This window comes from Grus americana, chromosome 4 (genome assembly GCF_028858705.1).
Source record: "Grus americana isolate bGruAme1 chromosome 4, bGruAme1.mat, whole genome shotgun sequence".
Classification (NCBI taxonomy): Eukaryota; Metazoa; Chordata; class Aves; order Gruiformes; family Gruidae; genus Grus; species Grus americana.
The window spans coordinates 2,031,640-2,055,081 of record NC_072855.1 but is presented as its reverse complement, the minus strand read 5'-3'; the positions used below and the strand labels follow the sequence as shown (position 1 = coordinate 2,055,081).

The 23,442-nt window shown below is 57.5% G+C and overlaps 1 protein-coding gene across 1 annotated transcript; it reads left to right on the top strand.

Moving 5' to 3' along the window:
• The first annotated feature begins 2,773 nt into the window (after nt 1-2,773).
• FBXO41 (F-box protein 41) lies at nt 2,774-22,639 on the top strand. The gene is made up of 13 exons (XM_054825548.1): nt 2,774-3,320; nt 5,642-6,570; nt 9,658-9,886; nt 10,238-10,317; nt 10,465-10,775; nt 10,907-11,148; nt 11,580-11,695; nt 11,961-12,113; nt 14,185-14,280; nt 15,318-15,436; nt 15,661-15,819; nt 16,545-16,660; nt 17,736-22,639. The coding sequence occupies exons 2-13, from the start codon at nt 5,849-5,851 to the stop codon at nt 17,796-17,798; spliced, it is 2,406 nt and encodes an 801-aa protein (XP_054681523.1). The 5' UTR covers nt 2,774-3,320; nt 5,642-5,848; the 3' UTR covers nt 17,799-22,639.
• The last annotated feature ends 803 nt before the right edge of the window (nt 22,640-23,442 follow it).

The following is a 23,442-nucleotide window of genomic DNA, read 5'->3' as shown; positions in this document are numbered from 1 at the left end:
ACCGGGCTCCAGCAACTGGTGCGTAATGGTCCCTTTGGAAAGGTGATGTTGTTATTATTATTATTTTCCTGTTTGAAAAAAAAAAAATCTATCAGAACTATTAGAAAATTGTGTTTATTTTTCTAATTAAAGATTTGAGCTAATCTAAGACCTTGCTGGGGTTGCTCTCTGCCTTTCAATCCCGTATAGCAACCGACACCAGAGGTATTTCTGTTGCGTTTTTGTCCTCTAGCTGCTGCATATGAGGGAAAAGGTGCTTAAATAATTAGCAAGGAGAAAAAAATCAATCAGTGCAGCAGCGACCCTCCTCCCAAGCGTCGCCAAACCCCCAGGGTGGGCGGCTCATCCTGGGAGAAGGATCTCATCCCGGGACAGAGCAGGGAACAGGTCCCTGCTCCCCACCAGCGAGTTCCCTCTCTGGAAAGGGGGACGTGGCTCCGGGTTTATTCCGATTGGGCCGAGCCCTGGAGGGATCTGCCCTACTTGGATCCAGGGACCCAAAAGCCCAGCCCAGACCCCCCCACGCTGGGTTCCTGGTTCCCCCGTGGGCTGTGGATGCCCCACACACCCTAGCAGGCTTCACCTACAAGAACCGGGGTGAAATACAGCCCTGCTCCCCATCTTCAACCTGGCTCATCCCCAGGGCTGGAGAAGATCCAAGCACCATCAGGCAGAGGCAGGCAGGCAGGATGTGGCCCCCTGCGAAGCCGAGGGGGGCTGTTTGCTCCCTCCCTTTCAGCGTTTTAGATGGCTGAGAGATGCTGTTTTCCTTCTGGGACGAGCCAGCAGCCGGATGGCTCAGGAGGAGATTTTGCAGCCTGGAAGGTGCTGCTGAGAGCACAGCCTCCCTCCTCCAGCGGTTAAAAAATCAGCCAAAACCATATATCCCCAAAATCTCACCCTTCTAACAGGAGATGCTCACTCAGATAGGGCATGCTGGTCTTTGATTTTAATTCATTGGGAGGAGAAGGTGCCTGTGGGAATGGAGGGAGCCAGGCAGTGGGGATAGGGTGGTGCGTCCTGGGCTCGGCGATTGTCATCGATGCTCAGGCGTTTGGGGGATTATTGGCCTTTTCTTGCAGAGGGGGAAACTGAGGCAGGGAAGGGGCACTGAGCATGGCTGCAAATCTGCCCTCTCCAGCAGATTTTGTCCCCTCCACCAGCCCTGGAGAGGGGGGATCTGCCCCCCCCAACTGTGCTATGGAGGAGAGACATCTCCCTCCCCAGTCGCCTCATGTCCCCCAGCCCTTTGCTGACACATGGGCTGGAGCATCCCAGGGCTAAACCCCAGTTATCCCGTTATCCCGGCAAAATCCACTGCCCTGCTCTGAGCTTGCCATGGGGTGGGAAGACACCGTGGAGATGGGGGGGGGGGGCTGGACGGGGGATGTGGGGTCCCTGAGGACTGCTGGCAGGGATGGGATGGGGCAAGGGGCCAGAAGGAAACCTGGTTGAGTGGGAAATCCTACATGTCCCCTCGGACCTGTCCCTAAGAGCTCACACCTCTGATGGCACCCAAGGGTGCTCTTCTTCCTCGGGCGGGCACCCACCAGACCCAAGCACTGCTGGCCCCAGCAGCTGAACCATCCCATGTGCATGGGAGCCTGCTCCTGAGCGAGGACCTCTCTGTGGGAGGCAGATTGCCCCAGGCACTGGAAAAAACCTTTTTTGGGCGGGACACCACATATATTGTTATCGAGGACCTCAGCACCCGGGTTTGCTTTGGGAAGAGGCGTCTTTTGGGCACCCCTCCGCAGGACGTCAGCTCCCGCCGGGCAGTAAGCAGCCCTGCTTTCCCCTGCGCCGCTGGCCGTGCGTGATGCATGAGGCCATTATTAATACCCCTCCCAAAGCTCTGCGGAAGCAGCCAGGCTTGAGCCTTCACCCTCTGCTCCCCCAGCCGGCGCTGCCAAGGAGGGTGGGAGGGAGGGGGGCACCCACCACGGCGGCTGGGTGCAGCTGCTTCTGGGGTGCAATGGGCCAAGCACATGTGCTTCTGTTTATAGGAGGGGAGAAGCGGTTGCACCCCAAAACCTGGGGTTACTCAGGGATGGGACAACCAGTCACCCCCAGGCCAGCAGCACCCTGGTCCCAAGGCTGCCGTCTTCCCTGTCTCCACATCAGAGACAAAGAAAACATGTCAGTGCTGGGTGTCTTCAGTGCTGAGGACCAAGCCAGGGAGCTCGGGGACTGGATCAGGACCAAGCCAGGGATCAAGCCAGGGTGCTTGGGGCCCAGCTGGGGACCAAGCGAGGGTGCTCAAGGACCAGTCCAGGACCAAGCCAGGGTGCTCTGGGACTCGCTGGGGACCAAGTCAGGGACGAAGCTGGGGTGCTCAGGGACTGTGTCAAAACCAAGCCGGGCTCCTTGGGTCCAGCCTAGGATGGGGGAGGAGCAATGCAGGTGCCCACGCTCGGCCATGCACCCCATGCCAGCTGCCCTGCTCCCCCCCCACCCAGGGAGATGCTCCAGGGTGATCCCAGCAGGGACCCTGCCAGGGACAGGGGCTTTGCTGATGGGAGGCAAGGGTGGGATTGGGGGGACCGGGGAGACGCAGGATGAGGCCGGCGGGCTGCCGCATGGCAGCAAGGCCCGGCGGAGGGCCCGCGGTGTTCGTGGGGAGACAGGCAGAGGGAGCTGTGAAGGAGGAAAGCGGCAGAGAGAAACAGTCCGGGCTCAGGCTGCAAAGGAGGAGGAGGCGGCTGCTAGCGCTCGCCCTCCCTCCTTCCCTCCATCCCTCCATCCCTCCATCCCTCCATCCCTCCATCCCTCCCTCACCCCTGCCTTCGCCATGCACAGCCCCCCCTGAGCCCCGCAGCGCCCCGGGGACCCGCCGTCCCCAGGGTGCCCAGCAGCCCTCGCCCTCCCGCTACCCCACCGGGGCCTTCAGCCTCTGCTCCCTTTCTCCTCCTCCTCCTCCTCCTCCTCCTCCTCCTCCTCCTCCTCCTCCTCCTCCTCCTCCTCCTCCTCCCGCAGCCACCACCCTCCCTCCTTCCCCAGGGCCTGGCTGGCATGGAGGTGCTGGCCGCAAGGAGCCGGATGCTTCCCGCGGCTCCTGCCTCCTCCCCGGGCTGCATCCCTCCTGCCCGGCATCCCTGCTCCCCGACAGAGCCCTGAGCCGCCCAGCAACCGCCTCCTTTGTGCACCGGAGCGGGTGTGCGTGCTCCATCACCCCCCCCCACCCCGGAACCCCCACACACCCCCCCACCCCCCGGCTCTCTCTCTCCGCTCGGCGGGGACGGTGGCGGCCGGCGGGGGAGCGGGAGAGATGCTGCCCTCGGCGGAGGAGGCAAGAGCGGGAGGCCGGCGGAGAGAAGCAGGTACGGGGCGAAGCGGGACGCGGCGCTGGGAGGCGGTGGCTTGTCCCCAGGCTGCTCCTCGCCCGGGGCCCCCGGGGAGCGGGGGCGGGGGGGGGGGGAACGGGACACACGCAGCGGGGACAAAGCCACTGCCAGGAGGTGAGGAGGGACCCCCTGCTCCTTGCTGCGGGTGGTGGGGCGGGTGGTGGGGCTGGATGCACCCCGGTGTTTCCTGGCCACCTCTCACAACCTCCCTGCACCTCATCCCCAGCCACCCTCGCCCACCGCGGTGCCACCACCCTGCTCCTTCCCACCCCGCTGCCATTGCAGCCTCAGCCGGGGAAGGCTGGGGACCGGCTCACCGGCAGCATCCGACACCCCGGCAGCCACCGCCACCCCTCTTCTCTCTCCATCCTCCCCTTCAGCCAGGCAGTGGAGCTGCCTTTTTCATTTTTTTTGGGGGGAGAAAGGAAAAATGTTAAACAATGTGAAGAAAGGATCCATGATGAATCGCAGGTAGCGGCGCCGAAGCAGCCCGGGGATGGATTTCGCCCGCTGCTGCAATTTCCCAGCTCCAGATGCCTGTGGGCTTTATTAGCGTGGCCGTGGTAGTAATGACTCCGCTAATAATTTCCTTAAATCCTCATCGTTGTTAGAGGAGTGGGATGGAGGAGAGGTTTTGTGGTCAGGGTAGGACCTGCCCGGGCGATGTGTGCATTCAGACCCGCCTGGGCCAGATCCTGCCTTGGCTTATGGATGGGAAATACAGAGCGAGGCTGATCGGGTACCCCGGGAGACGCAGGCAGGGATCCAGGCCTGAGATATTGGTGGCACGATGCTGTGGCCTCATCCCTACGGTGGAAAAGCGCTTTCTCATTCCGTCGGCAGCAACCGAAGTTGCCGGTGGTGCTTTGTGTTCGCCGGGTTTCGGCTGGGCTGGTGCCAGTGGTCGCCCGTGCGAGGGTGCATTTTGTAACAACCCCAAAACACAACCAGACAGCTCCAGGAATCCTCTCAGCACATCTTATTTTTATTTTTTGCATGGATTTCTTCCCTTTATTGATTTTTCCCTAAAAAATGGTTTCCCAAACCTCGTGGCCCCGTTGTGCCCTGAGAGGGGGGTGCTGAACCACAAGGGATGCCGCCCTGGGGACAAGCATGGATGGAGGGTTCAGTGCTCACCAAGGCTGGTGGCTGCGGGGTGCAGGGGGGCTCAGAGGGGTTTTAGGGTGGTGGGAAGAGCCCTCTGTAGGATATTGCAGAGGGATGAGCAAGGGATGCTCCCACCTATGGGCGCCCTCAGTGCTTTGGGGTGAAAGCACCGCAAAAATGCACCTTGATGTGTGCTTGTGCCTCCCAGGCTGGAGGACACCATGGTGACCTCCCAAGCTGGGTTTTTGCTGGCTTATCTGATTTCATAAGGGTGGGGTTCCCCACCCACCCCCTCTGATGTCTTGGAGGGTTTTGTGAGTGGGGGATAAACCAGGTCCCCGCAAAATCCCTCACTTGCCCAGGCATGGGAAGCCACTGCGTCCTCTGTATCACCAGGACATGGGGGTCCCAGAGCCCTGGACAGGATCAGCAATGAGACCCGATGGCTGGGCTGAGGGACTGGAGAAGTAACTAATCCTGCTGCGAGGCTGCACGGGCTGATCTAGCAGGGCTGGGTCACCCTTTGCTTGGAGGAGGTGGGTCCCAGCACCCCAGTCCCACCATCAGATACAGGGATGGTCCTGGGGCCTGGAGATCCCTGGCACTGCAGGGGCTCATTGCATGGTGGTTAGGCAAGAAAGCACACGGGTCACCCCTCTGTGGCAAGCTCAGGGTGGATGGACAGAGATTTCCCATGGGATGTCCACTTTCCCAATGGTTGTGCTCCTCCCAAATGGTTGTGAACCTTCTGAATGGTTGGTTGTGCACTTTCCCAAGGGTTGTGCGCCTTCCCAAGGGGTGAGCGACCTTCCTGATGGTTATGACCCTCCCGAGGGTTGCACACCTTTCCAAGGGTTGTGGAAATTCCCCAGGCTTGTGGATGTTGCCAAGATTTGTGCATCTTGCTAAGGTTTGTGCACCTTGCCAAAGGTTTTGAATCTTCCCGAGACTTGTGGAGCTTCCCAAGGGTTCTGGATCTTCCCAAGGTTTGTGCACATTCCCGAGGGCTGTGGACTGTCCCAAGGGTTGTTCGCCTTCTTGAGTGTTGTGCACCCTCCCAAGGGTTGTGCATGATTGGGAGGAACATGGGAGGGGAGGATGGAGGCATAGAAGGGACCAAGAAGAAGGACCAAGGAGGGACTTTCAGGGACCTGCCTTCCCTGTATCACTAACCCCATTATCTCTTCCAGCGCTTGGCACTGGCCGATGCTGACATCCCCCCCAGAATTGCTGGACCCTCCGCTTCCATCCCAAGGCTCTCACCCCGCCATGCCCCAGCAGAGCCACGGCCCCATCACCTGGGGCTCCCCAACCCATCCCATGTGCCACCGGTCCATCCATCCCACGCCATGAGCAGGGCTGTGCGGTTCCCCTGCGTTGGGGCGTGTAGCTGAGGGATGGCCTCGCTGGACCTGCCCTACCGGTGTCCGAGGTGCGGGGAGCACAAGCGCTTCCGCAGCCTCTCCTCGCTGCGGGCGCACCTGGAGTACAACCACACCTATGAGACCCTCTACGTCCTCTCCAAGACCAACAGCATCTGTGATGCTGCTGTCTTCCCCTTGGCCACCGACGGGGCCCTGCTGACGCCGGCCGCCCGGCGGGACTACTTTGAGAGCACCTCCTTCCAAGGCAAGGACCAGCGCTTCTCCTGCGACCTTGTCCCCGCCGAGGAGTTGGAGCCGGCCCCGTCCTCCTCCCCCTCGCCCCGCTATGTCCATGAGATCGAGATCCCTCTGACGGAGATCTTCACCCGGGGCAAAGCCGTGGCGCCGGCCCCTGCGCCACCGGCCACTATGGACGCTGCCTACGAGGAAGGCTTGGCCCGCCTGAAGATTCGCGCCTTTGAGAAGCTGGAGGTGGACAAGCGTCTGGAGAAGCTGACAGAGGAGGTGGAGCAGAAGATCGCCTCACAGGTGGGCCGGCTCCAGGTGGAGCTGGACCGCAAGAGCTCGGAGCTGGAAAAGGCAAAGCAGGAGAGCCTACGGCTCAGCCGGGAGAAGCAGGAACTGGAGGACCGGGCATCTGAACTGTCCCGCCAGGTAGACGTCAGCGTGGAGATGCTGGCCTCTCTCAAGCAAGACCTAGTGCAGAAGGAGCAGGAGCTCACCCGCAAGCAACAGTGAGTCCTTTTCCCCCTCTCCTGGCTGCAGGGTGGGGGGAAATCAGTCCCTGATGGCAAGCCCCAAGACCTCAACACCATCACCACACCCTCAGACCAAGTGCTAGGGCACAATCCCCTTGGCAATGCCCATTAGCATCATTGCTCATTGGGTTTTGCCTCTCCTCCCACGTGGGCAGCGTCCACATAGACCTGAGCCTCAACATGTCCACGACCAAGCTGGGTCACGTCATGTCAGACCTTGTCCCAGAGCCACTGATGCCCCCAGGACATGGCCAGGCTGTGGATGCACCTGGCCATCCCGCTGTCCTGCCAAGGAACATGGTAGCAACCATGTTGCTGCAGCCCGCCTCTAGTGCCAAAGGCTGTACCCTAAAATCAGGGCCGGATCATCCTCTCTGGCTCCACAGCTGAATCGTCCAGCCCTGTACAACCTGAACATCCCATTGACCTGTCCCATGGTGATACACATGAGAGGAGCCAGCTTGACCATGCCTAATTCAGGGTTTTTCTCCCAGGAGGGTGGTATAGCCCAAGCAGTATGACCTCCATCTGCTGTTAGGACCATGGCCCTGTCATTCTCATTTTCATCCCATGTTCCCCACTCAACATCCCCTTCCCACCCCAGCGCTGGTCCTGAGTTTCCTTCTAGTCAAGCACTGGGTCATTTTGCCAATCGATGTCACTTAAGCAAAGTAGACCTTGTTCTTCAGGAGTTTCTTAGCAAAACTGGAGACCACCATGGGGTCCAGAAACTCAGTGAGCAGCAGGATAATGGGGAACAGTCACAGTTGTGCTGGGCTGGGAGCACTGGTGGGATTCCTCAAGGACCTGTCTTGATTCCCACCATCCTCAGCACATTCATTAATGACTTTGACTCCAAAATAATGACTGTGGCTCAGAAACAAATTTCACAGGATTTGCTGGTGGTAGGGATGGTTCTGGGGTGAGGAGTGGGATGATGCTGGGGCTAGATAAGGGCAACACCTCTTGGTTTGGATGCACGTGTATGGGACAGGCAATGGGGAGGTTGGGGGCTGCCATCAGTGGGTTTGTGGGTGTTGTCCAGGGAGCATCTCGGGGGGTGTGTGGTGGCAGGAAGAGGGCCAAGGGATGGAGAAGGCTGGAGCAGAGCCTGGAGAGATGTGAGAGAGAGCAGATGGAGGGTAACCGATGGGTTAAACACGATTTGTCTGGTCCTGGGTGGAGCCTGGACACTGTTGCCACCTAAGAACCTGGGTTTATACCCCAAAACTACCTCCTGGACCTCACTTTCCCTAGAGAAACCCTCCTGCCCCTTGACTGTCCCCATCAGTCTCCAAACTCCTCCAGCCAGAGCAACAAAATCACTCGCCAGGTTGCAGAGGAAGCACGTGAGGAGCTGATGAAAAGAGACCTCTTTTTCCTAGACGTGGGGAAATCATCAGAAATCATTTTCATCAGCGAAGCTGGTTTCACCCTTCCCCAAGAATAAAACGTTGCCCGGGACATTTCCCAGCCCTGCCAGTTCTGAAACACCACGAGGCCGTTGTCCCCGTGGGAGGCTTCTTGCTCCTGGGCTCCGTTTGCTTTGCCGGGGGTGTTTTTCCACCCGGTCAATGGGAATGAGAGAGGTGCCGGTGATAACCATCAGCATCACCTTACACCCACCGTGCCAGAACCCCATTTGCCTTCCAAATCTCCTGGGTCTCCTCGCCAGGAGCCTTCCCAAATTTTTACCGGGGAGCTCCCAGGCTCACCCTGCAAATGGCAGGTTGAGGGGCAATTAATTGGTAATTAAATGGCAATTAATAACCAGCAATGGGAATTATGTCACTAAGGGCTGCCCCCTCCTTTTCCTTCACACTCCTGTGCAGATTGGTGTGGATGGGTGTGCACGGTCAGGTGTGCACTGTTGGGGGTGTGCAGTTGGGGGTGCAAGGTCGAGTGTGCGCGGTTGGGTGTGCACAAGACAGGCGTGCAGAGCTGTGTTTGTGCATCTGCAGGGGTTCGTGGTGCTGAGCAAAGTGTGAGAGCGGTTGTGCATGTGTGTGTGTGTGTGCACCGTCAACTGTGCAGGTGTGATCAGTGCTGGGTGTGCGTGTGCCTGACTGTACGTGTGCCTGGGGCTGTGTGCGTATGCCTGCTCATGCTGCTGCCTGCACGTGTGTCAGGGCGTACATCTGTATGTGTGTTTTCATGGTGCTTGTGCATGCAAGGGTGGCTCTGCGCATGCATAGGATGCACTTGGGGGTGTGCACAACAACTGCACGTGTGTGCGTGCCTGGGTGTACACGTGTGAGTTCACGGGGCACGTGCATTTGCAGGGGTGCGATGGCCGGCTGGGTCTGGCTGCGTGTGTTTTCAGGACGTGTGCGCTCGTGGGGGTGTGATGGCTGCGTGTGCTTGCATGTACGTGCCCAAGTTTTTGGGAAGCGGATGAGGTCGGTGCGTGTGTGTGTGCCTGGGCACACGCGTGTGCGGGGTGGGATAGGGCTGCCTTGGGTCGCAGAGCCGCCAGCACGCTCCATCCCAAAGCTGGCTGCATTTTGGGGATGACATCTCAGCACCTCAGCGGGGCAAACCCTGCCCATCCGCAGGCTTGATGCTCCCGAGAGCCTGCTAATTAATGTGTTAACGAGGGAGCCAGGGCCCTGCAACCACTGGGCTTAACGGGGTATGGGGCTGAGCGGGGTTTAAGGACTTCAGGCTGGTCTTAAGGTCTTTCCTTTAAGTCTGCCCCGAATGAGGCAGGGTACCACTGCCATCCTCCTCCATCATCCCACCGCACCATCATCATCCTCCTCCCTCCGCTCCGTCGCGCTCAGGGGCTTGACTCCAGTCCTGGGAGCGATGTACATCCCAACGAAGGGGTGTACCTCCCACCCTGCATGCCGGGAGCATCCCTTGGTCCCTGCTCTGCCCCGACCCGTGCCCAGGAGCTGTCTGGGCGGGCACAGACCCAAATCGGGCTGATGATGGAACGGTCCGGATGCGCACGAGCATCTTTGACCTCCCCCCATCCCCAGCTCGCAGAGAGGGATGGAGGTGCTTAACAGAGACGGGTGGGAAAGGATCAGGGTGTCACCCGCTGGTCCCTCCATGCAGGGAGGTGCTGCAGATCGACCAGTTCCTGAAGGAGACGGCCGCCCGCGAGGCCAACGCCAAGGTTCGCCTCCAGCACTTCATCGAGGAGCTGCTGGACCGGGCAGACCGGGCCGAGAAGCAGCTCCAGATCATCAGCAGCAGCTGCGGCACCACCCCAAATGGCAGCCTGGGACGCTGCGGCACGCCGGGGGCCAAGGCCGCCGGCCGACCGGTACCTCCACGGGCACAGGTACGGGCACCCCAGCGGCTTCGGGCATGCATCCGTGTGGCTTCTCTGATGGCTGCAGAGGGTTGAGCAGGGAGGCGGGAGGTGTAGGGACCCCCATCTCGTTCCTGTGGGGAAATGGATAATCGTGGGGTGGTGGATCCCAAAGAGAAGTTGCTTCTTGGTGGGTCTGTATTTCCATGGCAAGCATGAGCAAGGTGCTGGGTGATGCTGGTGATGCTCTTCTGCATCCCATTTGGGGATGACCTTACCCCAAAGTGCAGCTGGGTGAATTATCAGGGTTGTCTCCCTTGGTCGCACCACCCACATTTTGGGTTTCACCACGTTGGCTCCTCTTGTCCTATGTCCCTGCAGAGAGACCGGCACCCGGGGCCAGGGGCAGCTGTGCACGGTCCCTATGGCGTGTCCAACCAGCGCTCCTCCTCCAGCACTGGGTGAGTCCCCTGTCCACACTGCCAGTTTGGGATTTTAATCGGATGCTCATTTTGGGGGGGGGGGGGGTGGGGGGGTGGGCAAAGGGGTTATGGGAAAGGGGACGCACACCCCGATGAATGCTGAGGCCAAGCATCCCTGTCCCCCAGTGCCTCGAGCCGGGCAAAAGCCGTGTCGCAGAGCTCGGGCTGCTACGACAGCGACAGCGCAGAGCCGTGCCCCACCGACGACACTGCCGACGGGCATCCCTACCCGGCGCGGGACGGCGCCCGGGGCTCGGGGCTGCGCCGGCAAGCCATCCAAAACTGGCACCGCCGGCCCTACCGCAACAGCACCGAGGGCGAGGAGGGCGACGTCTCTGACGTGGGCTCCCGCACCACTGAGTCAGAGGCCGAGGGCTGGGAGCCAGATGGACCCGGATCCGCTGCATCCCGACCCACCGGCAGCTGCCGGCTGACGGGTGAGACCGCGCCGGGCTCTTCTGGTGGGGTGGGAGGATGGGGGGGGCTGGAAGGTGGGGGACGGGGACGGCATCCCTTCCCTGCCGTCCTCCCCGGCCGCCAGTGGCAGCTGACGGTGGGTGTCCCACAGCCAGGACCGAGGGGCCCGGGGGCAAGGTGGGACGGCTGGAGAGGGGCAGCCCGGGCCACTCCAGCGAGGTGATCAGCCCCGAGATCCTCAAGATGCGAGCGGCTCTTTTCTGCATCTTCACCTACCTGGACACCAAGACCCTGCTGCGGGCGGCCGAGGTGTGCAAGGACTGGAAGTTTGTGGCCCGGCACCCGGCCGTGTGGACACGGGTGCTGCTAGAGAACGCCAGGGTGTCCTCCAAGGTACCAGGGATGGGGGTGGCACTGCCTGGGGTGAGATCTTTCTTCCAGAACGGTGAGGCTGTGCAAGCAGCTCACTTGCGCTGACTGTCACACCGCTGTGGTCATGGGAACGTGGGTGCACACAGCTGTGTGCTCGCACCAGCGGCTGGATGCATTGCACGTTCACACGTGCATGCTTGTGGGCATGAGCTCACATGTGCGCAAGTTTTCATGTGCTTTTGTGGTCACACGCATGATTTTGTTGCATGCATTCTTGCGTGACCCCTTATGTGCATTTTCACACATTTATGGCATGTGTGTGCATGCAGAAATGCCTCTGTGTGTGTGTGCATGTGTGTGTGCACAGATCTGCCAAAGACGACCAAGGAGGGGTGGCATATGGCACGCCAAGGGCATTCCCCCCTCGGTGATGGCCACCCCTGTCCCCCCAGTTCCTGGCCATGCTGTCTCAGTGGTGCACCCAGATGCACTCCCTCACCCTCCAAAACCTCAAGCCGCGCCAGCGGGGGAAGAAGGAGAGCAAGGAGGACTACATGAAGAGCACACGGTGAGTCCTCACGTCCCGGGCACCCTCCTCCCTCAGCCAGCACCGCTGGTCCTCAGGGATGAAGATGCTCCATGAGCCTCAACGTCCTGTTTCCACTGGCGGATGTTCATTGCACACTGGTTCCTGTTCCGGTTTTGGGCATCCTGGAGCCATGGATCTCCATGGGACATGTCATCCTCCTGGGGTGGCCCAGGGTGGCCCCAGGGTGGCCATGGGGAGTGTGAGTGCAGGCGTCCATGCCTGACTCTGCCTCCATCCCTGGCAGGGGCTGCTTGGAAGCCGGGCTGGAGTCCCTGCTGAAGGCGACGGGCAGCAACCTCCTCATCCTCCGCATCTCACACTGCCCCAACGTGCTGACGGACCGCTCGCTCTGGCTGGCCAGCTGCTACTGCCGGGCCCTGCAGGCTGTCACGTACCGGTAAGGATGGCCACCGGCATTCCCCCTTGCCCATGGGGACCGTGTGGTTGCCTGGCTGGGATAAGGCTGGGAACATCCATGGGATGTGCTGGGACTCCTCTGATGCCCGTCCCCATTCCCTGTCAGAACACGGCCCATCTGGCCAGGTGCGAAGGACCCACATTTCTGTGTCCCCAGCTCAGTGGCAGCCCCAGTCTCCAGTGTCCCCAGTGCAAGATGTCCTTGCGACTGTCATCCTCTTCTGGCGTGTTCCCATGCAGATGTTTCCCTTCCAGCTCCATTCCCACCATCCTGTTGCCGATCTCACCCCAGCTGCAGGCGTGACCAGGGTCTTGGTATGGGGATGCTGCTTTATATTAGAGAAGGGTTAAGAAGAGGTGCATCAACACCAGGACCCAGTGAGGTCCCACCTGACTGTCACCCCCTGACAAAGGCTTCTAATGGGAAGAAGAGACCTCGGGGTCCCTCTGTCCTGGGAGGGAGGAACAGCTCTGCCATGGATTTACTAAGACTCAACTTGGAGACCCTGCCCAAGACCAAGGACACAACGCCCATGATAGTGTATGTCCTGGAGGAGGTCACAGGTCCCGGAGGAGAACACTGACAGCCCCTTGGTCTTAGTCACCTTTTGAAGAGGCTCTGCATCCCATGGGGACATGATTTAGCTTTCCTGCACTCTCGAGGAGGATGATCCTTGCTCCGCTGCACCCTGCAGATGACTGCTTCAGCCTTCCTTCAGCTTCACCGGCAGCCGATGGGTGTCCTTGTCCAGCCCAGGATGGAGAGTCCTTCATGTTGGAAAGCACAATCAGCTAGCTCCTCCATATTGGACCAAGCCAGCTTGGATGCGGCTCTGATCTGGAGATCCCACACCATGAGGCAGCCCAGTGCTGCCGGGTTTAACCCAAAGACTCCTCCATCAGCCCTTCCAAGGGCGTTAGAGCAAGCCCAAGCGCTCCTGGCACATTGCTAACCTGTGACTCTGAGTCATGCTCTAATTAACCCGCCGCGCTCGCAAGGGGCTCTTGGCAGGCATCTTCAGTGGAGACGTGTGAAATGCTCAAGATAACACCCATCATTTATTTTTAGGCTTGCCTGAAGTTTTGAAGTAGGTCATTTAGAGTTAGGAAGTGCGGCCTTGGTCTTCAGGAGGGAGCCCAGTGTGGTGAATCAGCCAGGGGCCTCTATTTGGGTTGGCAGCATCAGGACAACACCCTCTGACATCTCTCCTCCATTGACTCGGTGCAGGGAGCTGACAGCATCAGCGAAAGCTCCTCTGAGCCAGTGGCACAAAAGTTGGGTGTCAGGCAGCGTGGCTGCACCCAATCAATGCCGTGGCTCACAATAAACCTACACCTCCACTATGCATGAATCCAGCAGCATCCCATGAGGCCTGTTTTGATACCTCTAAAAAGACCAAGGTGAAGCCCACAGCAAACCTCTGCAGTGATGTTTGGCCAACAGCCACCTACAGATGTGGTAGCACAACCCCAGAGCTGGTACAGAGGCCATGGAGCAGCCACTTTCCTTGGCTGAAAGTTACGTCCTATCAGCTGAAATATCTTTACCACCTCCTGGCACCTTCCCCATCCAGGCTGGGCAGGTGGCAAGTGAAATCAGCCCAATGGGATCTGCAGGGACGTTGTATTTGCTCTGCAAGGGTACACTGCCTGGCAGTCTCAGTTCAATCACTTGCCACCTTTGCATCTGGAAGACTTTTGCCTTCACCTTTGACCTCACCTTCAACCACCAACCTCACCTTCAACCACCAACCTCACCTTCAGCCTTACCTCCAAACTCATCTTCAATCTCACCTTCAACCTCACCTTCTTCCATTTTTCTTGACATCGCACATCCGTAGGCACAATTCCAGATAGAAAAACCTTCAGCCTTCCTGCATGGATTGGTGTTGGGACTATCTGGTTCATGGGCAGATCGTGGCTTATAAATAATGACCAGATTTGTACCTCCAGGTGCAGAGAGATGTAGCAGCACAGAGGCTGCAGACACAGCCCCCAGGGCAGCACCACTGCCAGTGGGGGTCCACCACGTGTCCTCTGTGTTTTTCCAGGAGCTCTACGGACCCCGTGGGTCATGAAGTCATCTGGGCCCTTGGAGCAGGTTGCAGGGACATCATCTCCCTCCAGGTCGCACCTCTGCATCCGTGGTAAGAGTCATGCTAGGAGGGGACCAGGCTGAGGGTGAGGGGCACCACTGGGCTGGAAAGAAATTGGGTCCCTGATCCAGATTTGCTTTTGGGGATGTCCTAGTGGGGTGAACAGCAATTCTGGAGGCTGGTTTGGGGGACTGGGACATCAGCCCCATCCCTCCCTCTGAAGGCTGGGAGTTGTTGGGTGTAGGCATCTCCCTGCCAAGCCGGGAATGTTTCCTGGGAGGCTGCTAACATCGGAGATGAAAGGGAAGCCATGGTGGGTCTGGTAGGCGACATCGAACATCAAATGCTTGTCTGAGCTCCTCACTGCTCATATAACAGCAACCCTGAAGGGCCTGGATGGTTTTAAAAGCATGTTGAGTCACTGTTTAGGGAGACAATTGCAGTTGCTCTCGCTTTGGAAAAGCATTTTGGGGGCGTGAAGATGCTGGCCGTTCCCCACCCTGCAGCATCTGGGTGCTCAGGAGTTCATGGCTCACACAGCAGGTCACTCAGCTCCTCGGCTCCATGCCATGGGGCTGCCTCCTGGTCATTTCTTCTTGCCCTGGGAGGTTTGTTGCAATGTCATGTCTCTCATCAGTCTGAATGGAGGTGTACAGAGGGGGTTGTCTCTTAGCAGAAGTTGGATGTCAAGTCCCTGATGGCTTGTTTCTTCCCCGGGGGAAACACCACGTGGCATGTAGGCTTCTCTGCCTGAGCTAGAGGTTCAGGTTCCCCCTGCTGTTGTGATCACTGCAAGCAACAGAGCTCAGGGCCTCTTTCGGATCTCCAGAGGTGGAGGGTTTGGGGCAGAAGGACTCCACTGAGAGCATGGACCTGCCCTTCCTGGTTGCAGCACAGCCCATGGTAGTTGCTCTGATGGAGACATCTGCTCTGGAGACACCTTCCAGTGTGGTGACCCCTGGGTTGGTGGGGTGAGAGAGGTCCCATCCCCAACACCACTCATGAGAGCACTTCTGGCGGGGGCGGGGGGGGGGGGGGGTGAGCTTTTCTGCCAGCCCTCCCCATCTCCTTCTTCTTCATCTCCCCAGCCAGCAGCCGACGCGTTTCAGCAACCGCTGCCTTCAGATGATCGGACGGTGCTGGCCGCACCTGCGGGCGCTGGGTATTGGAGGAGCAGGCTGTGGCGTCCAGGGACTGGCGTCCTTAGGTAGGCAGCTCTCCTCTGATGGGACAAGAAGGGGACCTTGCTGGAGGCAGGGTATACTCCTAGGAGATGCCCCATGGGGATCTCAATGGCAAAGCCCACCCCAAGGACCATGGGTGCACCCTGCCCCTCCTTTCTGCCACCCATCCCTCCTACCTCCCCATTTCCATTGGTTGTCCTCACCCCTTCCCCGTGGGGCGCTGACAGCAGGTGCTCTGTCCTTCCAGCCCGAAACTGCATGCGGCTTCAGGTCCTGGAGCTAGACCATGTGGCAGAGATCAACCAGGAGGTTGCAGCAGAGGTGTGTCGAGAGGGACTGAAGGGGCTGGAGATGTTAGTGTTGACCTCCACACCAGTCACTCCCAAAGCCCTACTGCACTTCAACAGTGAGTAGCAATGCTAGAGGGGAGTGCATAGCATCGTTCATTGACCAAAAGGCCACCAGACATCCAGATCCATGACCCAGACCCTGCCTTCCAGCCCCACCCACAGGAACCCACTGCCATCACCGGAAGGTGCTGGGAGCTCTGTGGTGGAAGGCTTCTAAGAGGGGATCCAACAGCTCCCTTTCAAGGATGACTTAAGAAGAGCTGATCTTGCCTTGAGCCATAGGAAGGATGGAGACACTCCCTCCATGCTCCACTCAGTGTAATCAAGGCCTCAGTGTCTGTGACACACTTGAGGTTCACCCTGGTGTATCTGAGTTTGGAGTCACACCATTTACTGAAGCCATTTGCCAGGACAGGAGCTCTGGGGGGGTGCAGCCAGCAGGAGGGTCTGTTTGAGGTGCCATTCCTGGTAGTCATGGCACATGTAACTGTGGTTGGACTTGCTGGGAACCCACCTATGTGGGTAGAAGAGTAAAGGTTTCCCAAATAAGAGGTAGGACTGCTGAACTGGGATGGGACAACTGGGAACCATCTTGTAGACCACCATTTTCCCTACAGAGGTCTTGGTCACCAAGAACGGATCTCTTCCATCTTCAGGGTGAGGCTTCCTCAAATGCATAAGGCTTTGAGGAGCACTGGGTGGGTTTTAGAGTCCATCCTGGCTGTGGGGAGGCTATCTTCTCACCAGGTATGGTGAGGCCAGGCAGTATCTCTGCCCCCAGGTGTGTGCCGGAACCTGAAATCCATCGTCGTGCAGGTGGGCATCGTGGACTACTTCAAGGAGCCCCACAGCCCTGAAGCCAAGAAGATGTTTGAAGAAATGGTGAACAAACTCCAGGTAAGGCATGCCATTCCCATGTCACCCATGTGCCACCAGTCTTGTGTCCCCATGAGGTCTGAGGACAAATACTTGCCCACCGCTGAAGTTTCTCAGTAGAGGACATTTTACCCCACTGGGGACATCCCAAAGACTCGCTGTCCTTCAGATACACATGCCCCAAAGGCTGAAACAAGATCTAACGTGCTGTGATTCCTTCCCATTGCTTTAACCAGGACTGCTTCTCTGTGGGTCTCTTCCCCAGGGACAGAAAAGGGCCGTTGCCTCCTCCGCAGGGCCACCTACTTGTCAAACACTGTGAAGTGATTTAAAATCCACCCATGAAAGCAGAAATAGGGTTAATTTCAGTTAGGCTGAGTGGCAGACCTTGCTTAGCTTGTGATGCTCAGCAGGGCTTGGGCTGTTCTGGATCTGTTCAGGGTCTCCAAGGCAGACATCTCCATCTGTGTCCAAGGGAAAAAATATGTGCCTCCATTTCACTTCATCCTCTGTTGACTTCATCCTGCAGCAGGTTGGGCTCCCATGCGGGCGTAAGGTGAAACTCCCATGAGATGCAAAACAGGACTTGGGGACAGAGGCCCACCAGTGCAGTCGGATGGGGGTCAGATAGTTAGCTCATGCGGTTCCTGCTCCACCACCAAGCCCTGGCAAGGGAACATCAGTGAACAGCGAGACAGACCCACGTCCACCTCCAGTCTGGGGGGGTCACCTTCAGAAAAGAGTCACTTCAGAAGGGCTTTCCTTGTGTGGCCGCTCACCGCCATGCTTTGCAAATCCCATCTGCCCCTCCATGTTGATGTCATCTGCCCAAAACTACCACTGCCCTCTGGAAACAGTGTTTTTAACCAAGCAGAAAACAAATCCAGAGCTAGCTTCAAGGCCGTGGGATTAAGAGGTATTGAGCCAGTCATGCAAGGAAGCCAAATCCCCATGGGATGCAGTGGTGGGGATGGGACCAGGGTGGACCCCTTCCCATGGTGGAGATTCGAGATGTCCTCTCTTCTCTCTTGCTCAACCTGTGGGGCAGCAAGACTGCCAGGTCCTGCACTGACCATGCTCTCTGCTCCTCTTTCAGGCCCTGAGAAAGAGACCCGGCTTCTCCAAGATTTTACACATCAAAGTGGAAGGGGGCTGTTAGACCTTCAGGGAACCACAGAGCACATTCCCTCCTCTGCCCAGCGGAGCCAAAGGCCCCACGAAACCAAACCCACCGTCCGCTGCTCATCCGTTGCCGGACCTGGAGCATGGAGACACCGGCCCATGCACAAAAAAACCCAAACTCTTGCAGGCCTTAGTGACTGGCAGCCGGCGCTCGTCCCCAGGGCCACCTCACGGGCGAGAAGGTGCTACTTAAGGAAATTTTTCAGCTGCCCAAAGAGGCAGGGCTACGCTCTTTCCCGGGAGGGAAGATGTCTTTGAACCCTCTGCGGCTGCTCGTTGCCAAGGATCCTTGTTTGAGGAATGTCTTTTTCTTCGACTTCTCTTTCTGGGGCTTTTTTTTTGCCATTTGATGGTGTGGGAGATGAGGATGGTTCAGCAGAGCGCCAGGCTTGGCGCCACTGTGTCACAGCTGGACCATCCCCATCTTCTCCGTGGGCTGGTGGAAATGGGGTGGGAAGGGGCCGTTCCTCCAGAGGAAATGGTGCCCAGCATTCCTGCAGGGTTTCCACTGGTTTTCATTTCATTTGTTTAACAGAAGGGCACCCAAACCTGGGTGAATACTGCCCAGAAACCAGCAGCCACGACAGCACAAGCCCAGATGGCAGAGCTGCATCTTGGGGGCTGTAGGAGCCAGAGGACACCAGGAGAGATGGTCACTCTTCCAGAGGTTTCCAGCCTCATCTCTTCTGCACCCAAACCTTCCTGCAAAGGCAATAAACCATCTCCAAAATCCTCGTCCACCAGGAAACACGGGTCATGCTTCCGTCCCCACCGACATCCACCACCTGCTCAGGCTTCCTCCGGAGCAAATTGTCCCATGCGGAGAGAGGGACAGGCATGGGACACCCACATTTGCCATCCAATCGCCTCCCTGAGCAGCCTGAAGGAGAAGCCCTGGAAAAATTGTCCTGAAATACACAGCTGCTGGTGCAAGCACCAACCCAACTGCCCTGGTAGATCCCTTATCTATGGCCATGGCTGGGTTTTTTACTTCTGCTTTTTCCTTCTGGCTGTCTTCTGCCTGCAAGGATGTCATCACCCCCCAAAATAGCCTTCTTTTTCCAAAGAAAAAGGGTTTTGAAAGGCATCCAGCAAGGTCAGGTGTCTCCATCCTCCACCCTGGGGAGAAGGTGCCAGGAGGTGCCCATGCCATGGGGGACACCCATCACAGCACTGCCAGCAGCAGGGATGCACCATCCTTAACCACAGCCCCCTGCCACCCCGAGCCCCAACCAGGCGTGCTTGGACCTGACATGCTGAGCTGAGAGGAGCCAACTGGGAAGAGCAGATTTTGGGGTTTTTTCCTCTCCTCTGGGCCATCATTGGAGGTTTCAGTGTCTGTTGGCCAGCATGGCTGCAAGGAGACAGCCCTTCCCAGGGCATCTCCCCTTCCTCCAGCCCTCCCAGGCTGATGGGCTGCCATGGAGCATTCCCCAGGGAGGGAGAAGGCTGCAGACCTATCCTGGTATCATCTTCCTCATCCATGTCACGAGAGAGGCAGACCTCAGCCTGGAGCTCCCAGCATGCCGACAGACCTCGTGGACCCTGATAGAAAATAAAATCTATTCCAAATTGCTGAAGCTGGTGGTGGACTGGAGGCAGGTCCTGGGTCTCCAACCCCAGAAGGAACCTCAGGAGACCATTTCATCCACCCCTCATCCCATCTACGCTGTCTCCTCCAAAGCAGGGTTGGGTTTTTTGGCCATAATCCCCCATTTGAAGCACCTCCATTCCCCTGCTGACTGCAGCTTTCCAGGAGAAGGCTGTTCCCTGTATGCACAAAATGTGGGAGCCCAAAAAAAAAACACCTGCAAGAAACTACCACGTCCCACCATGACCCCATGGGCAACATTGGATGAGCTCCCCAGCACCGGAGACGAGCTCCCCACCGTGCCCACCGCAGGTTTACCTCCATCCCGGGGAGGCTGGGACACAGGTAATCCAGGGGCAAGAGGAGCAAGGGATGCCCCAACCAGCAAAAAAAACCACCCAGCAAATCTACAACCCCCAGGGGACCACCCAGCTACCATCCCACGAGCGTGGTCCCAGTGGAGATGTCACCATTCAAAACAGTGCAGAGACTTGTGAAACTCCCGTTAAAAAAAAAAAAAAAAAAAAGGTAAGTATTTATTTCTATAAAGAAAAGAAGGAGAAAAAAAAAAAGATTTTAAAGGAAAATTATATACTCAGCATGTTTATACACTCTATGCTTAAAGACTATCGTGTTGGAGAGTTGTGTCCGAAGACTGAAGGTGGCTACTCCGGGTTTGCTGTGTGCCCGTGCCTGGCCCCTCGCCCAGCTCCTCCTGGTCATGGGGAAGGCGAGGATGGGGTGTTGGGAAGCAGGGGGAGATGTTGAGGACTCTTGAAGAAACGTTCTGTGCTCACCAGTGAGGCCGGAGTGGCTGCTGGTGCCATCGGTGGCCATGGCTGCTGGTGGCCGTGGTGGTGTGGAGCATGGGTGGGTGTGTGACATCCCCTTTCCCTCGCTGCCGCAACGGTTTTGTAAGTCACGGCAGGACAACCTCACCCAAATTTGGTGCTTCGGTGTATTGCCGAGACCAGACCAAACCGTCCACCTCCCCTTGGGGCATTCCCAAAAAGTCCAATTTCTGGCTTAGCAAAGCCAGGTTTTTACAAAAATCCTATGATGACACAAAAGCTTGAGCAGGTTCAAGGATTGGAAGATGGAAAGTGGGGGGTTTTTCCCCCATTTTGCCTGGGCTTGGACAGGTCTCTTCCTCCTCCTCCTTGGTTGGGGATGAAGGTGGCTGACACAGTGACACAGGCTTGGTGGTAATGAGAGCCCTGTGTCTCCCTGGCCCTCCCAGTGGCTCCTAATTGCCTAAGTTGTTAATGGCAACGAGCTCATTAACGGCTCTGTATTTCTTCCCCTGAAATGTCATACTGATGGCTTCCCTGCTGCTTTCCCTCCCCATCCCGCCGGCGCGTGGCCCCGTTGGCTCCTCCATGAACCCCCATCGCCCACCCCCATCCCTATGGGATGCTCAGGCAACGCTGCCCGTGGCCGTAGGATTCACCACGTTGGTCGTAGGGTTTCAACCCCATTTCCTCTGAAAACAATGGAGATGCACAGAAATACCAAATCGCCTGGGAAAGCCTTGAAATCACACAGGTGCTGGTAGGGAAGGGAATGCTGCAGCATGAGCTCAACCCCATACTAGACCCTAGAGAAGCCCCAGCGGGGCTCTGCAATGACAATCCCCAGCAAAAGCCAGGGCACAGCCGCCCGACCCGGGACGAGCATCAGCAGTGAGGAACTTTTCATTCAGGGTCATGGTGATGGCCAGACCTGGCAGGGGCTGGATGGACGGTGCTGCTGCTTCCTGCCAGGCCTGGGTCCTGCAGGACCAGTTGTGGGGGGATTTATTCCTTTTCTAGTGAGTTTGCCCAAAGTTTCCCCGTGGCCAACGCTCGTGACATTCCTCTTCTCTTGAATTTGGGTGCTGGTCAGGGATCTCAAGAGGAACAACACCAGCAAAGCCAGCTCGGAGGCCAAATTTATCCCAAATCCGTGTTTTTCTGTCTCCCTCGTGTGTTGGATTTTGCTCGTCATCCATCGCTCCGAGTCCTCAGGCGCCGGGGATGCTCCAGGGACCGGCTGCCTCCTCCTGCCTTCATCCCCACATCCCCAGCTTGGGGGGGGGGGGGCAGGGCTGTAAGGGCTTGAGGAAAATGGGAACCCCCAGATTGGCTCCATCCAAGATTTTTAAACCTCTTTATCAAACAGAGAAGTTAAAAAAAACTATCCCACCTCTCGCCGTGTGTCACGGTCCCAGCTGCCACCCAAGGCACAACCACAGCTGGGTCTTGGACAGCTTGTTTGGATCCTCCAAAAGGCTCTGAAATTGGTTAAAACAGAACAAAAATCCCCATGAGAAGTGTTGATAAAGGCTCTTAAAGCAGTTGAACAACACTTTCTCTCGGCTTTTAAGAGGAGCCCACCCCACGAGTTGGCACATCGCTTCAACCTCTCATTTTGGGTTGAAAACCTGCAGGTTCGGGTGGAGCGAAAGCATTTGGGAATCCGTGCCAAATGACAAAATGCTTTAAAAAAAAACCAAACAAAAAAACCAAACAGGGAGTGGGGAGATTTTTGCAACCAGAGATGGTTTATTGTGACCGAAGCATCGCAGGGTGTTGTTGCAAGGTGAGCGGTGGCAATGCACGACCTTCCCCATCGGTGGGAGGTAAAATAATCCCCGCGGCGGGTGAAACGGTCCCTCCTGCCCCGAGGAAAAGCTGCTGCACATCCTTCCCTGGTGTGCGGCAGCAGGGAGAGGAGGGAAAACTGCCTGAAAGCAGGAAAAATGGGATTTTCTGATCCAGCCTCGGGATTGAGCCCCTTGGAAGGGGGACGAGGCAGGCTGGGGCCGGGGACAAGCGGGTGCAATGGTGCGGGAGGGCTTTTGGGAAGCGAGCGCGGTAACGCACACTTGCTTAGAGATAATCAGAGGATGTGCTCCCTGGGGGGAGAGAAAAATATATATATATATATATACAGGAATCAATCGCAATCGTTTCCCTAAAGCACTTCTTCGCAGCGGTGTTTGCTCCAGGGGAAGCTCAGCCCCCAGTGAGCAATTTCCGAGGGGCCCTGTACAGCGACCTCCCCCCTCCCGAAAGGTAGCGAGTTTGCCTCCTAAGTTATTTTTTTAAATCTATATAAATTTAGGTCTATTTTAGTCTTTCGCAGCGATGTGCCAGTGTCTGGAGAACCAAACATCCCTTTTCCCACCCCACGGTCCCTTGATGCTAAACCGTGTCCTCAATGCTGAACCTGCCAGAGGATGCTGCCCTGGGGGGGGGAAGCAGCGGGGACAGGGGTGCAGCCCGAGATGGGGGGGGGGGGGGTGTTGACAGCGAGGTACAATGAGAGAGCGGGCAATGGGGCGGCTGCTGCCCCTCAGCCGTGGGAGACCATGGGTTTAGCACTTTGGTTGGTACTATCACCTGTAGACGCACTTTGATGTTGTTGCTTTGAAACTTTGCCGAGTGTAAACAATGTGTATTTAAAGAATTACAAAAAAAAACCAAACCCACCAACGTGTAAAGAGCTATTTTATGATTCAGTGTTGAATAAAGACTCTTGAGATTGAGGTGGGGTTTTCGCTCTCCTGAGGAAACACATCAAACCAACGGCAGTGCTGGCCAGCTCCAGCACCAAACCAGTAAGACCAGTTGCTGTTTGGGGCTGACTGGAAGCACCCCGCCTCCCTCTCCCAGCAGGCACAGGGGTTGCGGGGCCCACGGTCTCCGTTGGTCCAGCCCCGTGGGGCACAAAGTGGGGTACGGGGACAGTGTTGGGGGAGCAGCCTGCCCCGGGTCTGGGCTGCACGGGAGCATTTGGCAGCTCAGGATGGTGCAAGTGAGGCCAGAGGCAGCGGCGGGCAAAGGGAGGGCCATCCCCACAAGAGTTGAGGTTGAACCTTTTTGTACTGGTTCTTTGCTGAAAAAAAAAAAAAGAAATTAATAATGATTTCTGAACAGTCCTGGAAGAAAAAAAGGCAATTGGTGGTGGAGAAACCAGCCCAGGTGGGTGGAGGATTCCTGGTTCCCAGATTGCCACCCCGCAGAGTCGGGAAGTGGAGTGAGGGCTT

Coding starts and splice junctions, on each gene's coding strand:
- FBXO41 (XM_054825548.1), top strand. CDS start 5,849: ATGGCCTCGCTGGACCTGCCCTACCGGTGTCCGAGGTGCGGGGAGCAC. Junction 11,149..11,579: donor ACGCCAGGGTGTCCTCCAAG/GTACCAGGGATG, acceptor CTGTCCCCCCAG/TTCCTGGCCATGCTGTCTCA. Junction 15,820..16,544: donor AGCCCTACTGCACTTCAACA/GTGAGTAGCAAT, acceptor CTCTGCCCCCAG/GTGTGTGCCGGAACCTGAAA.